Here is a 16,417-nt window from a genome sequence, read left to right as displayed (position 1 = left end):
CATTAGAATTATATTACCACCTATAGCTGCAAATATTGAGGCGGCTTATTCTAATAAAAATTCACTAAATCACAGATTTGGCACATCATTGTGCACATGAAAGGCTACACATGAAATACCGAGACAAATTAGATAGTGGTCTACAAGTAGCTAAATAAAACGCAATTGAACATGAAAATGTATTTCAATATGATTAATATAGGCCTATAGCCTACTGTTTTAATTTCATGCATATTTTTTAAACAATGCTTGTTTATACCATTGCAAAGACATTGGCAACATTGTATTTGTGGTCAACTTTGTTCTGAAGTTATCAGCGGTCAGAGAGAGACAAATAACTCATGTGATTCTACGTTTAGTGGAGATCTTGTGTATAAAGTGATGCGGGAGAGCAAACAAAGCATCTTACGACACACTTTGCTGTTCTACAAGTGGTCTGAGGCAGGCATTAGATTACGAGCCGTTTTCAAGTGCAACATTAATAATGATGGTTTTGGGAAACCACTCAGATATTAAACGATGCTCCTACGAAGGTTCTAACGATGAACTTAGCCTCAATATTATTTTGGTAAACCTGGACCTGGCCAGACAACAACACTGGCTGTGTATTCTACTAGCTACTGTCTGCAAGGCAGGGCAGTCCTCCTTTTCAAGGATACTGTTACAGGGAGGTTCTATATCTCTCTCCATGGATAAAAGCCTACGGAATTAGTGATCCGTTGCCAAGATATTCCCAAAGATTACACTTATTCAAAAGGTCTGCTCTCTCAAGGGTAGATCCATTACTGGTGATTAGGCCAGTGGCCCTAGACTATGGTTGAGAGTGAGAAGAGACTGAGGCACTATCGTGCCATACTTATCTCAGGCATTAGACACTAGCTTGTTTAATGCATTAAATCTTGCTGACTGTGTGTAGTTTTGCATGCCAAATGCAACTCGACTGTTTGAATCGTCAGTTTCAGTTTTAGTCTGAGTGAAAGTGGAATGGAAGAGAGCATGGCGTGGCTCCATTATTTGATCGTTTAGTGCCCCCCCCCCCCCCTCCCCATAAGTACTAGAGGTGAAACTGTTCCGGGGGCCTTCTACCGCAAGCACACCTGTGCTCTTTTGAGCCACACAAGGGTAAACAAGGATGTTATCTCTTGGTTAGCATCAGTTAATATGAACTTGATCACTCATCCTGGCTACCTCAGCAGATTAGGCTGACATGGCATTGAAGTGACATGGCCAGCCAACAGAGCTGGAGGACTGGTGACTCACTGATGGACTGGCATCCCAAAACATTGCTTGAATATCTTCACTAGGTAGGAATCCATCCAATTTCAGACAGATTTTCATGTGAATATTCTAAAATCTTCATAAAACAATGAGCATTTTCCCACCAGAGATGTTTCCATCGAACTACATTTTTGTGGATAAACGCCTGTGCGTTAAATTGGTTTCCATCGCATTTTCAACTCTGCTGACGTTTGACACAAAAACTTGCGCTATATCCAGTAGCAAATGTGCCCACTCTGGTCTTGGTACATGAGCTCTAGGCAACAGCTAGCAGATACAGTACGGGTAGACTACCAACCTACAGTATGAGATTATTATGGATAACAGCGATATTACTTGTATTTACCAAACGGAGGCCAAGCATTGATCATCATGTCACCAGAATAAGACCCTCGATATTTATTGGAAAGGAGCATCAAGCTCATCACCTTGCACATTCACCACCCTGTGAAGTTCACCATTTACTTCATCTGTAGCCTAATAAACTGCATGCTTTCCCGAGTCATAGTGGGAGGACCACACAACATATCATAGCGTGACTCCCAAGTCTACTTCGATATGATGGTTATTATATCAATATTTGGCATGAAGGCGTTTCCACTGCCATTTCTCGCATGATACATTTTACCGACACAAAAATATCCCACCATGTCGAACGAACAAATTGCATTAATACAATTGTTCCGGCACTTCACCTTTCCATCAGCCCGGACGTGATTGTTTTCATGCGTCAGGTAACGTTAATGTATTCGCATGAAATTGTTGCATGAATAACCAGCCAGGTTAATGTCAGTTAAATTGGGGACAAAAACTGTTGCAGGGCATGCACTTTTTGTACCATTTCCAGCGTAAGCCATTTGTGGCTCGGCCACGTGAAGTAGGTCGTCGTCACAGTCCTTGGATAACAGCTGTCAAATGTCTTTAAGCTCAGCAGTAGACGATGTGCAAATCTGGCCGTTTACCGATGTAAATGTGCGATATGCATGCTGGCGAAGAGATGTTTCACGGTGAATTTAGCATCACGTTTAGACTTCCAGCCATGGCATAAACCGTTCATAAGCAAGCAACAGATGTGAACTGTTTAGGAAACCTCACCACTTTTCCCTCGATGAACAAAGCTCCAAATTAAATGGGACAACATTCACGTTAGCTCTAGCCTTGACATGACCCGTTATTGATATTAAACATTTATTTTCTAGCCAACTGAACTGACAATACGGCATACGAACGCCATAGAAAATCAGGGCAACATCCCTACCCCCAACGCCGCAATAAAGACAAAACTAGCTAACGTTAGCTAGCTAAATTTAACAACAGCCAACATTACTTGCCTGCCAACTGTTTGGTTGGCGAGTTGTTTCATCCGATTGAACTGTTTCTTCATTTTGCGTCCTTCTCCAGTGGAGTCTTGCGACGTTTTAGAGCTGGAAAAGTAACTCCTGCGATGTGCTTCATCAGACGAGGTTGGTCATGAAGTTCACAATACCCAGCTAGCTTTTTGTCGAAGATTAGCTTGCAGCTAGCTAAGCTATGAACCAATTAAAATAGCTAACTTACTGTGGCTAGTCACTTTTTAGCAAGTTTAGTCTAGCCTTCAAGTACTTGTTTCAGAAAAAAGCTATTCCCTCGCAAGCTGACGACATGGTTAAAGCTGATATGATCAAAAAGCTATCCAGAGTTCCACTGACTGGTTGCAGCCTTTACATTGCTGAATATCTGGCTGGCTACTCAACGTCGACCGCTTTTCCCAACCAGCTTGCAGCACACCTCTCCCCTCTTTGCCAGCACAAGCTGAGGGCGTTGAATGGGTGGCAGGAAGTATACGTAGCAAAAGCATCCATCCGTCTAACACCATCCCCAGCACTGCTAAATGTGCAGACTGTGTAATTTGGGCTAGTTTACGAAAGTAATCTTGCTCGCTCCCGTGATACAATACAGTACTGCAATAATTTGCACTGACCTCACAACCTCACTAGAATTGTGATCATGAAGACATTGAACATGCCTACAGAAGTATACAGTAACATTTACCCATACCTATTAAAACAGTCAGTTGAGTTGAAATATCAAACTGTTATTCAATGACATACAGTACCAGTCAAAAGTTTGGACACACCTACTCATTCAAGGGTTTTTCTTTATTGTTTTACTATTTTCTACATTGTAGAATAATATTGAAGACATCAAAACTATGAAATAACACACATGGAATCATGTAGTAACCAAAAAAAAGAGTTAAACAAATCAAAATATATTTTGTAAGAAGCCACCCTTTGCCTTGATGACAGCTTTGCACACGCTTGGCATTCTCTCAACCAGCTTCATGAGGTAGTCACCTGGAATGCATTTCAATTAACAGGTGTGCCTTGTTAATAGTTCATTTGTGGAATTTATTTCCTTCTTAATGTGTTTGAGCCAAACGTTGTGTTGTGACAAGGAGAAGACACAGATACAGAAGACAGACCAAGTCCATATTATGGCAAGAATAACTCAAATAAGCAAAAAAAAATGACAGTCCATAATGACTTTAAGACATGAAGTTCAGTCAATGCGGAAAATGTCAAGAATTGTAAAAGTTGTTTCAAGTGCAGTCGCAAAAACTATCAAGCGCTATGATGAACTGGCTTTCATGAGGACTGTCACAGGAAAGAAAGTTAATTAGAGTTACCAGCCTCAGAAATTGCAGCCCAAATAAATGCTTCACAGAGTTCAAGTAACAGACACATCTCAACATCAACTGTTCAGAGGAGACTGCGTGAATCAGGCCTTCATGGTCGAATTGCTGCGAAGAAATCACGACTAAAGGACACCAATAAGAAGAAGAGACTTGCTTGGGCCAAGAAACACAAGCAATTGACATTAGACCGGTGGAAATCTGTACTTTGGTTTGATGAGTCCACATTTTACATGTTTGGTTCCACCGGGTGTCTTTGTAAATACAGCAGCCAATGGAACTCTCCGGTAGTTTGAAGGAAGAGTGAACGCGAGATGGGGGATAGGTTATAGCAGTTATTTATTCCGACCCATAACCATTCAATCAATCTTTGTGAAGAGAAGTCAAAGCATTCTGCATCTAATTCTAGTCCTGTATTATTCAAGGGTGTCATTAGAATGATGAAGATACGGACAAGGGAACGTATGTAATGTAACTGTTTAAAGCGGGGAGGGCTGAAGCAACAATAGAGAGAGAAAGAAGAGGTAGGCTAATAACATTAGGGGAAATATATATGCATCAGCCTACTAATTATACAAAAATGAAATAAAATTCGCTAGCCTATACTTGTAACTTTGTAGGTTCTCTTTTGCTTTATCATGGTTTGAACTATGTGCGTAATTCCAGTCCATACATTACTGTAAAATACAGTACAGTAACACAGTTCACACTCAAAAAGATTAGCCTACTGATTCATGTATTTACCCAAGAGAGCATATAGCTAGTTACATCTATGGGCTTTCATGTTTTTCTGTCGTGCGTAATGCGCAGTAGCCTATATCATATAGGCTATGTATTGGATAACAGCACAATCATTTGGCCTTTTTTGGGCTTGGGCTCATTAACATTAAATGTTGTTCATGTAGGGCTAGTAAAATGTATTTAATATATGGCTCATCAGGCTCAGGTAGTATCAGGTTTGAATTTTCATGCTGATCAAAGCTTTAATCAAATCCAGACATATTTAAATACTTTATAATGCTTTTGAATGGCACTTCCTGTTTTGGCGGGAAATAGTGGGTTACCCGGGAGAAAAGTTCAGCCCTATTTATTCTCGGGATGAAACATTTCGAAAATATCCCGGGAAAATATTCAGCCCTAATGAACATGTGGTGTCATCTGATTCCTCAGGAAAAATGTAAAACAATTCCATTCATTAAAATAATCTTGAAGGAGAGAAAAGAAGATAAGAAAAACAGAGGAGAGAGACAGGTTTTACTGATAAAGTAGCCATGGCCACGGGGAGTATGGATCATTTATTAGTATGGCTGCCATTCTTTATTGATCCAATTCCATTTGGATTGGCACCACTTGCATAGCCTGGCTGACGCAAATCATGAGTTAGGTGTCAACCAGATTTACACTTGCCCTCGAGGCCGAGCTCACCAAGCTTGGCATTACACTAAATGTCATTATTACATGCACAAAACTAGATGTCTTTAATTGAAGTCAACATGATCAAAACCCCTGTCAAATGTTATTTCTATAACTGACCCATACTTAATACCATAGAGATAAAATATACGTGTAACATCATAACAATCCCAATGAAATTTGATGCATCTAAAATGACAATCCCAGATCTGTTGAGAGGTTATCTGATGTCATTATAATGCATTTAATTTATTGGTTGTGGCGGCTAGAGAGTAGGACAATGAAAACGTTAGAAAATGAATACAGCGTTGCATTGTGGGACACATACACCGGAGCCCAAGTTCCGATGAAGCAAGACGGTGGATGGTGGTTGGAAGAGCGCGCTTGTTTGAAATGGAAAATGCTTTGCGGTAGCTTTTGATAGAGAAGAACATCAAGACGAGGCGGCTGCTTTACAAGTGGGATGTACTGTTGAGCGCTACATCCCGAGGGGTTTGTGCTGATTGTACGGAGATTGTGACAACTGGTTAAATGGCGTCCCTTCAGAAGGCAAAAACAAGATGCATGTCAGGAGAAGTACAGTATTATCATAAGGAGATGTTTACTTGGAATACGGAGAAGGAATGGAGGGAAAAGGAGAGGCAGAGGAGGTCTGAGAGGGAGGGAGGAAGAGGGTGAGCTTGAGTTGGTTAAAAATGTCTGGAAAAAGGGAGATGGTTTGTTAAAGAAGAATGGTAGAACGTGTAAGCAGAGTGAGCTGAAGACAGGGTGAGAAATGGAAGTGAATGAGGTTGAAATGTGAATTGTTTTGCTCTCAAGAAAAGGGCGCCATTGAAAGGAGTGAATACTGGGGTAGCAGTAAATGTCAAAGTTGACCAACTGAAGGGGAAGATGCTCGCCGTTTGGTGCGACGCAGACATGGTGGCGTGAGTGGTGAAACAGAAGTGTCATTGTCTGTTCTTTTGGGTTTTGATGTTAAGTCTTTGCCCAACAAAGTGATGATAGGATATATGTTATCCTGTACGAGCTTTTGTGCCGAATAAATTACGTTGTTAGCGGTGCCAAGCTTATGGGCATGTGGCAGCAGTGTGTAGGAGGGAGGTCCCTAGGTGTGAGAAGTGTACAGAAGTGCATGAGACAAAGGAATGTGTAGCATTGGGGAAAGTATTGGTATGTGTTAATTGTAGGGGTGCCCATGGGGCTGGAGATCAGAAATGTCCCATGTGAAAGAGGCAGGTTAAGGTTTCCAGGGTTAGAGGAGTGAAGAAGTTGTCATATACTGAGGCAGTGAAGAAAGTAGAGGAAGATGGGTCAAGGGGGAGGGATCCTGAGAGGAGTGTTGTGAGTAGTAGATCTGTGCCAGTACAGAGAGATAGGCCAACAAGTGATATATGTTTCAGTAAGATTGGATTTTTAGCATTGATAGCAATGGTTATCAACTGTACTGCAGGGATGGAACGTAAGTCTCAGAAAATTGAGGTTGTGGTGGCAGCTGCAGGGAGGTATTTGGGTGTGTGAGACTTGACATCAGAAGAGTTAAATTAAATCAAATCAAATACATTTGTATTTGTCACATGCGCCTAATACAAAAGGTAGACCTTACAGTGAAATGCTTACTTACAAGCCCTTAACCAACAATGCAGTTTTAAGAAAATACCCTGCAAAAATAATAAGTAACAAATACTTAAAGAGAAGCAGTAAATAACAATAGTAGGGCTATATACTGGGGGTACCAGTACAGAGTCAATGTGCAGGGACACCGGTGTCGAGGTAATTGAGGTAGTGTGTACATGTAGGTAGAGTTATTAAAGTGACTATGCATAGATAATAACCGAGAGCAGCATCAGCATAGAAAGGGGGGGTACAAACAGTCTGGGTAGCCATTTGATTAGATGTTCAGGAGTCTTATGGCTTGGGGGTAGAAGCTGTTTAGAAGCCTCTTGAACCTTGACTTGGTGCTCCAATACCACTTGCCGTGCGGTACCAAGGGAACAGTCTATGACTAGGGTGGCTGGAGTCTTTGACAAGTTTTAGGGCCTTCTTCTGACACTGCCTGGTATAGAGGTCCTGGGTGGCAAGAAGCTTGGCCCCAGTGATGTACTGGGCCGTACGCACTACCCTCTGTGGTGCCTTGCGGTCGGAGGCCGAGCAGTTGCCATACCAGTCAGTGATGCAACCCGTCAGGATGCTCTCGATGGTGCAGCTGTAAAACCTTTTGAGGATCTGAGGACCCATGCCAAATCTTTTCAGTCTCCTGAGGGGAATAGGTTTTGTCATGCCCTCTTCACCACTGTCTTGGTGTGCTTGGACCATGTTAGTTTGTTGTCGAAGGAACTTGAAGCTCTCAACCTGCTCCACTACAGCCCCGTCGATGAGAATGGGGGTGTGCTCGGTCCTCCTTTTCCTGTAGTCCACAATCATCTCCTCTGTCTTGATCACGTTGAGGGAGAGGTTGTTGTCCTTGCACCACACAGTCAGGTCTCTGACAACCTCCCTATAGGCTGTCTCATTGTTGTCGGTGACCAGGCCTAGCACTGTTGTGTCATCGGCAAACTTAGTGATGGTGTTGGAGTTTATGCCTGGCCGTGCAGTCATGAGTGAACAGGGAGTACAGGAGGGGACTGAGCACGCACCCCTGAGGATCAGGATCCTGTGTTGAGGATCAGCGTGGCGGATGTGTTGCTACCTGCCCTTACCACCTGGGGGCGGCCCGTTAGGAAGTCCAGGATCCAGTTGCAGAGGAAGGTGTTTAGTCCCAGGGTCCTTAGCTTAGCGCTGAGATTGGTGTTGAACTCTGAGCTGTAGTCAATGAATAGCATTCTAACATGGGTGTTCCTTTTATCTTGGTGTGAAAGGGCAGTGTGGAGTGCAATAGAAATTGCATCATCTGTTGGGGTGGTATGCAATTTTGGCGTGGGTGTAGGGTTTCTGGGATAATGGAGTTGGTGTGAGTCATGACCAGCCTTTCAAAACATTTCATGGCTGCAGACGTGAGTGCTATGGGTTGTAGTCGTTTAGGCAGGTTACCTTAGTGTTCTTGGGCACAAGTGAGCATAAAGTTATTTGGCTCATCTGGTAGGCTCGTGTCACTGGGCAGCTCTTGGCTGTGCTTCTCTTTGTAGTCTAATAGGAGCCGGTGTAGTACAATTCGATCTTAGTCCTGTATTGACGCTTTGCCTGTTTGATAGTTCGTCGGAGGGCATAGCGGGATTTCTTATAAACTTCCGGGTAAGAGTCCCGCTCCTTGAAAGCGGCAGCTCTACCCTTTAGCTCAGTGCGAGTGCTTAATGTAATCCATGGCTTCTGGTTAGGGTATGTACGTACAGTCATTGTGGGGACGACGTCATCGATGCACTTATTGATGAAGCCAGTTACTGATGTGGTGTAGTCCTCAGTGCCATCGGAGAAGTCCAGGAACCTATTCATGTCTGTGCTAGCCAAACATTCCTGTAGCTTAGCATCTGCTTCATCTGACCACTTTTTTTGTAGACCAAGTCACTTGTGCTTCCTGCTTTCATTTTTAGCTTGAATCAGGAATCAGGACTATAGTATTATGGTCAGATTTGGAGGGCCCTCCAAATGGAGGGCAAGGGAAAGCTTTGGGGGGTGTTAAGTGGTGGTGTCTCATTTCAGGTTGTTGGCCTGAAGTAGGACTAAATATATTTAAATAGTGGATTAGGGTGGTGTTATTTTTTATTATTTGTGTGTGTGTAGTGTTAGATGGTAGGGTATTTGTTTATTTATTTATTTTCAAGCAAGGTATAAGGGAGTTGTACTCCAGTCTAGTAGGTGGCGGTAATGCAACATTTATAGGATGCCAACCGCTCTTAAACCTCATCGAAGAAGAACACATACATTGTAGGTACCGGATGTTGAAGCCTGGCAAGCTCCTTCAGCTGAGCAGTGGTATCTAAATAATGCCAATTTAACAGAATTTCTTGCATATGTTATGTGACGGTAGTTAAATTATTTAACTGCTTCTTATATCAATTCGTCCATCTACTATAGAGTTTCACCAACCGGCTGGTCAAGTTGTTTTGCCTGGCTTCAAAGCTACGGTCAAAGTTATACAGTGTTAGCAACTAGCTAACGTTAGCCACATTGGAACAGCTGATGCATTTGGTGTTGCAGAGAATACCGTTTTCTTTTTAAATATCAACAACAGGGACTTTTGTATGAGGTGTGAAACTGTTAGATGGCTGCCCGACAACCCTTCACAGATTTAGACACTGCCGACGAAGCAGTGAGGTCGACTTGTGACGATGCAACGACATGCAAAAGGTAGCTAGCTAGCTAGATTCATAACATGTACAAGCTGCTGCTTAGCTAGGTGATCAGAATTGCAACATGGTTGCTGTGCGTTTGCAACACGTCAATTGCCTCCCCCAGTTGTAGCCACCTGCTTACCAGCAACATGAAAAGTGTATCTATTGAACCACATAGTGGTGGCATAAATAATCAGCTTGCCATTAGTATTTATTCAGATTTTACCCAGTAAATGACACAACCATATTCAATAAGACTTATTTCATAAATGGGAGTGTAGTATTTTTTTATACTGCGTTTGAACATGCAATACTTACCATTTGTTTGATTTTCAGATATGCAACCAGTAAAGGCTACTGGACGGACCCCTATGTCCAGTATTTTGTGAGGTCGGTAGGGGAACGAAAAGCTCCAGAAATTAACCGAGGCAAGTGAATGTTGGCCAGAGACAAAAACACATTCATAAAAAAATTTGGCGTGAAGAAGGCTTGCTTAATACTGTATTACTAAATCTTTGTTGTCCTCTGTTAGGTTACTATGCCCGCGTGCAGGGAATGAACCACCTCCTGGATGCCTTCCTCAGGAAAACAAAGTGTGACTGTCAGATAGTGAACCTGGGGGCAGGGCTGGACACCACTTTCTGGAGGCTAAAGGTACAGTCTAATAATCCCATTAAAGAAATGCATTCATCTTAGAGTACAATTCATGCTTGGTCTTGGTTTTTACTTGCATTGTCTTTCATTTGTCATTTGTATGTTTTTAGGATGAAAACCTCATGCCTAGAAAATACTTTGAAGTTGACTTTCCAATGATTGCTGCCAGGAAAATACACAACATAAAGTAAGACGTTCTACTTTTTCTCTTTAGAATAATTCATATAAATCAGTTTTGGGTTTAATTTGTTTTGATGGTCTCAGTAATGTCAGAAATTGACCTGTAGAGGGAAGCAGAGCCTGTCTATAAACACTTTTGGAAATAGTCTGTCCAGCTACACTTGTATTGTGCTAATCTGTTAAAAATAAACACAATTTAGTGTGTAGTTATAATGTTGTGAACCTTCTCTTCAGGACAAAACCACCACTGTCAAAACCTCTCATTGAGACCCACTCCACAGACTCACTATTACTAGGTAATGAAGTAAAAGACATTGGCTGATACAAATCAACATAATACTTGTATGTAGTTGTCTCTTATGGTAACATTTCACCTAGTCATTTGTATTGTCTGTGTCTGTTTCAGATGGCCACAGCCTAGACTCAGACAGGTACTGCATCATCGGTGCTGACCTCAGGGACATCCCAGGCCTAGATGACAAACTGAAGAAGTTCCACCTCAACCCAGAGTCAGTGAAAATAACATTATATTGAATATGTTTGGCCTAGAATTCACTGTTGCACTATTTTTATTTAATTTTGTTGGACAGCTTTGCAAGAGTCTAGACATTTTTGAGGTAGCAGTATCCAACCGTATCAGTGGATCACCAGTTTTGCTGTAGCGCTGCAGTAGGATGTTTGGCAGTCTATTGATGTCTTGGGCTGACAGTGTTCTTTCCCTGTACCTAACTCGTATTTATGGTCTTGGCCAGACGTGGCTGAGTGTTTGGCAGTCAGTTCCTGATGACAACGATCATACACTTGGGTGCTCTTTGATTTTCCATCCTTCCCACCTGCGCTTTCAAAGAGACCCATCTCCTTTGATCTCAGCCTATGAGACTTGGAAAAGCCGCCATAGCCACTGGCCCAGTGTCAACCAAGGGTTCTGCTTTTCTGAGAGCTTATTGTTTTAGTGCATATATTAACTTCTTCCTGTGAGGTCTGGTCTACCAGCCAAGCCTCAATGACGTTAGAAAACGTTTTGTCTGCCACTTGTGCCAAAGGCTCTGTGGATGTGGTGTTTTATGTCACAGATTCAGAACTGATTAGGAATCCTCTGGCTTTTTCTAACTTGGGGATGTTTTGTTCTCCTAGGTTGCCTACGTTGTTCCTGTCAGAGTGTGTGCTGGTCTACATGACTCCAGATCAGTCATCCAAGCTGGTGAACTGGGCCTCAGTCACCTTCCACACAGCCATGTTTGTCAACTATGAGCAGGTAAAGGATGAACAAGATCAGACTCTGAACTATGGCGAGATAGAATGCCTCTGCTGATTCCATCTATATTGCTGAGAGTCTCTGCTAATTATTTCTCTCTCTTTCTAGGTGAACATGCTGGATCGTTTTGGCCAGGTGATGATTGAGAATCTTCAGCGTCGTCAGTGTAATCTGGCTGGAGTGGAGGTGTGTCAGTCACTGGAAACGCAGGTACAGCACCCTCAACCGTACAGCAACTTTACAACAACACTTTAAAACACCTTTGTATTAGATCAGAAGTGACGTTACAGAATTAGCTAAATAAATCTGAAGGCAGCAGTGACTATGGAGCACAGTTAGATAAGGTTCACTTTGTGACGCAAACACGGTGTATACACGCTGAGTGGGTGTGATTAGAAGACTACAATTCTGTATTTACAGCAGCTGTGTCAGTCTCCAGATCTCTGTCTGTGGTACCAAACTTAAGGTCTCAGGGCCGAAGACTTATGAGGTCACTTGGTCAAGAGTTTCGCTTCCTTTTGATAGTTTCACAGTCATAATGACTTAAATCCTTTGCTTGTAAATATTCTGTATTGAAACTTGATCAAATGTCACCCCAAACATATATATGTACTCAATCATAACAATTAAACAACAAATCCCAAGTGTTGATTTTGTGCAAGACATGTCCTGAATTAAAACATGCTTGCATTTGTAGAAGGAGCGCTTCCTAAAGACGGGCTGGGAGAATGCAGATGCTCTGGACATGATGACTGTGTACAGTGTTATACCTCAGGACGACGTGGCAAGGTAAGACACTTAAGTGTTAATGCTAGAGAAGCCAGTGTTTTGGAGGATATATTGGCACGGGTGTTGACAGTCGACGGCCTGCAAACCGTGCCGGTATATCCTCCAAACACTGGCTTCAAGGGCATTATTCCTTTTATACAACATATTCAAATAATGATATTTTCAATCAAAATGTTATTTTGATAAATTGATTCATACAATTTCATCCTTCCACAAGAATCACTTTTATAATGTTTACATATTTTGCATTACTCATCTCGTGTGTATATACTGTATTCTATTCTACTGTATTTTAGTCTGCCGCTCCCACATTACTCATCCAAATATTTATATATTCTTAATTCCATTCCTTTAGATTTGTGTGTATTGTGAAATTGTTAGATATTACTGCAGTGTTGGAGCTAGAAACAAGCATTTTGCTACAACCGCAATAACATCTGCTAAACATGTGTATGTGACCAATAAAATTGTATTTTATTTATATAGTCCCGAAACAAATATAGGGTTGCAACCCAATCTGACTGGTCGTTCGTTCTATTGGTTCGGTTGCCAGAGACGCGGCCCAGTCGTTCAGTCTTTTCGTTCTGTATCTACAGACACGACCCAGTCGTTCGTTCTAAATGTTCCATTGCTATACCTGCTGGCAACTTTCTTATCCCTTGCTGGTTAACTTAGTCACGTCCAACAGTGCAGACAGAATAACAACAGTAGCTGCATTTGTTAAAGCTGTTTTCTAGTGACATTTATTTGGATACATCCATAACAATGAGCTAATGAGGCACGATTTTACCTGGCATAGAAAATGTGCTCTCTTGTCAGGACACTGTTCAGAGGACACAGCTGACACAACTTCAAACTGAAGCAGGAAAGACTACAAACTAGCTGCACTTCGTTTCATTTGACCTTTTTTCGATTGTATATTCTTTGTATATATATCCATAAAATGATGCCAGCTGATTGCTTTAGACTGGCTGAGAAACACTGCCTGCCTCTCTCGTCCCGACCCCTACACATTCATTACTATGGGACAGTGGGGAATCTAAATTAGAACATTTCGGAGAGACCGACAGCAAGGTTTATACAAATCTCCGCTGTTGAAAACTAAATGTTAGTCTGAAAGAAATGTGAGATAATGTGTACGTTTTTATAGTGGAGATCAAGTTTCTAACTTCCCTGGCTGGGCTGATGAGACAGTCAATTGTGCAGTCAGATGGAACAGAGTAGATAGGCATTTTAACGTCAAAGATTTAGCCGGTGGTAACTTGTGGAATAGACACTGGCTGGAATGCGCTTTTAACCAATCAGCATTCAGGATTAGACCCACCTGTTGTATGAAGTCTTTTCAATACATTAGGCATCATGTTATTTCTCCGTTGTCAGTTTCACATGGTTTAGCTCAAGTTTTTAATTAAAAAAAATGTCAACTCTTTATTTAGTTTCTCCATCTTTTTTTAATACAGAATAGAGCGTCTGGAATTTCTGGATGAGAAGGAACTTCTGCAGCAGCTCCTCCAACATTACAGTATCTGCTGGGCCACCAAGGACAAGCTCAAGCTAGGTACATATGGGTTAGAGTACTGCCACAAAGTTTATTTTTAAGTCTTTACATTTGGACACAGAACGTTGTTTTTAATTTATATCACTGTTCTTTATAAGATCACCAATGACACTATCGTCTGCTTGTTCCAGGACTCTCACAAGTTGCTTTCTGAACCTGGACTGTGGACCGACTGTCTTAAGCCTGTTTCTCTGTGATCAACACCACCATGTAAGGAAGAAGGAACCCGTTAACATCAGACTCCAGTCCTGTCTGTCTTTGCTTCAAATAAAGTCTGGGAAACTTCTGGCATCAGCAGAATTCTACTTAATGTGTTTCCTTTGCATCCCATAAGTGCACCCACGGCCTCCCAGCATGTTTTTGGGAAAGAAAATAGAAGTTTGTGCTGGAAGTGTGATATGAATGACAAGACTTTGGAAAGGGCAGTATCCCTAGACTTCATTTCATTGTTTCTAATGTACCTTCAGACCACATTGAGAAGGTTTGCTGGATGTTGGAGAAAGTACAAGCCAGGTACGTACCGGTCAAGTTTTTAATGTGCCATTGTGTATGTATTATTAAAACTCTAAAAATGTATTGCCAAGACCGATAGTGTCTTACGAATAGAAATGTAAAGTTAATACATTGAATGCACTTAAAGATTTATTTGATTCAATTAGGAAATTGCTGGATTTAAGGTAGCAATAGATACATTTGCATGTAACAAGGATTCTAGTCAAAGAAATAGGAGTGGCATTTTCAATCAGAGCAAACTCATTTCAAGTTCTTGCAGGTGATACAACAGTACCAATGACACGACAATGCAGGTCTAGAGGTTGAATAAAGCTGTTAATATTTGTGTTTGAAAACCTGACCTCCATTTCATTACCTATGGTCAACAGACTGCATTAGATGCCATGAAAGTCGATGTCATTTCCACATTGAATAGTTTGTCACCCTCTGAGACCCTTATGTCCTTCTGGTCAGATCCTGTGTTTTACAGAGAAACATTAACCCAATATGACCTTGTGTACAGTGTGGTATGGATACAGATAGCAGCACTAGAGCACTGAAGACAGTGATAGAAGAGAGATGTTTATAACACATATACAGTGTCTAGTTAGTCTTCACACCCCTTGCACAGTCTTCACATTTTGCTGCCTTAAAACTTAACCCCAAAAATTTATTAAATTACTTTTTTCCCTACCTATGTACTCAACCCTACAAATTATAGAACATTTTCCAAATGACTTGTAAATAAATAAAAAGTAGTGTGACATACAGTGGGGTTTGAACATTTGTACACCCTTCATAGAGATGAGCAATAATCACTGCATCAAATATTTCAAATATTGAGCTTTATTGAATGCTCATAATATTGGGGAATTGTTTTATACTAATATAATTGCTCAGAGAAAGAGATTTTGTTTAACGAGTTATATCTTTTTTTCCTCAGGTAGGGGGTTCAAAATGATTGACACCCCTAAAGAGTCTTATAAAGTAGTTATAGTTCAGTATTTGGTCCCATATTCCTATCACACAACGACTACAAGTTTGTGACTCTATAAACTTGGATGCATTTGCAGTTAGTTATGGTTTTTCATCTTTCAACATTTATTAAAAAAATATATTACTTGAGCAATTGTATTAATATTACATCATATAATTTCACAAATTTGTTATCATACAATATCTCAGTATTTGAATTATTTATTTTATTGAGTGATTATTGCTCATCTTTATCAAGGGTGTTAATAATTTCGAACCCCACTATATTCATTGTTTTTGTCAAAATTGCTCAAGCTCAGCAAATTTTGTTGGTCATTGAAGGACAGCAATATTAAAATCTTGTCTTTGATTCGCACACCGATTTATGTCAGGACAGAGACTGGAACATTCAGGAACACCACCTATTGGAAAGCCATCTGGTGTGTCTTTGGCATTCAACTTTGTGTAATTGTCCTGCAAAAATAAATTCAGGAGGCATGGTTTCTTTAAACATTTTATCTGGGCTTTGCTACTTTCATATTTATTTTGATCTTGACAAACTCCACAGTCCCTGCCAATGGCAAACATACCCATAACATGATGCTGCCATCACAATACAGGAATATGGTTGTACATGGTTGTTGTACATGGTCTCTGACAACAACAACAAAATGTCCCTCTGGTGCCAGAGTCATGAATTAGCCACAACTGTCATTGGCAGGATACTGCCTGCGGCTGACGTTGGTGACTCACCACTCAGGCAATCAAAGTATTTTAAATTGTAAGGCAAAGGCTACCACGGTGGAGCAGTAGCGGAGCCCATTAAGGATCCGTAGGCAGGGGCAGGCTGGGCCCAGAGAGGAGGTCAGGAAGTTTCCCAGGTG

At 41.3% G+C, this 16,417-nt stretch overlaps 2 protein-coding genes across 12 annotated transcripts in view; one reads left to right on the top strand and one right to left on the bottom strand.

Annotated features, from left to right (window-relative positions):
- Window positions 1–3,146, bottom strand: part of arhgap17a (Rho GTPase activating protein 17a) — a 49,300-nt gene extending 46,154 nt beyond the window's left edge. For 5 of the 8 annotated variants that reach the window (XM_036956001.1, XM_036956002.1, XM_036956004.1 and 2 more), the window contains exon 1: window positions 2,610–3,146. In XM_036956001.1, the coding sequence (XP_036811896.1) occupies window positions 2,610–2,662 (53 nt within the window). In that variant the 5' untranslated portion in view covers window positions 2,663–3,146. The remainder of the gene's footprint in view (window positions 1–2,609) is intronic. The other 3 variants (XM_036956003.1, XM_036956008.1, XM_036956007.1) reach the window with 2 other exon arrangements.
- Window positions 3,147–5,881: 2,735 nt separating this feature from the next.
- On the top strand, window positions 5,882–16,044 carry lcmt1 (leucine carboxyl methyltransferase 1). 4 transcript variants are annotated; one of them, XM_036956011.1, is made up of 11 exons: window positions 5,882–5,931; window positions 9,967–10,058; window positions 10,163–10,284; window positions 10,395–10,471; window positions 10,699–10,760; window positions 10,871–10,973; window positions 11,599–11,719; window positions 11,828–11,929; window positions 12,417–12,508; window positions 13,969–14,066; window positions 14,198–16,044. In XM_036956011.1, exons 1-11 carry the CDS (start codon window positions 5,897–5,899, stop codon window positions 14,218–14,220), a joined length of 927 nt encoding a protein of 308 aa, XP_036811906.1. In that variant the 5' UTR covers window positions 5,882–5,896; the 3' UTR covers window positions 14,221–16,044. The 4 variants fall into 4 exon arrangements, with proteins under 4 accessions (XP_036811906.1, XP_036811904.1, XP_021431807.1 ...); XM_036956009.1 differs by lacking the exon at window positions 5,882–5,931 and adding an exon at window positions 5,948–6,039; XM_021576132.2 differs by lacking the exon at window positions 5,882–5,931 and adding an exon at window positions 9,085–9,646 and having other exon boundaries at window positions 14,198–14,351.
- The last annotated feature ends 373 nt before the right edge of the window (window positions 16,045–16,417 follow it).

The sequence above is a fragment of the Oncorhynchus mykiss genome, chromosome 20 (genome assembly GCF_013265735.2).
Source record: "Oncorhynchus mykiss isolate Arlee chromosome 20, USDA_OmykA_1.1, whole genome shotgun sequence".
Lineage (NCBI taxonomy): Eukaryota > Metazoa > Chordata > Actinopteri > Salmoniformes > Salmonidae > Oncorhynchus > Oncorhynchus mykiss.
This window is presented reverse-complemented; position numbering and strand designations above follow the sequence as displayed.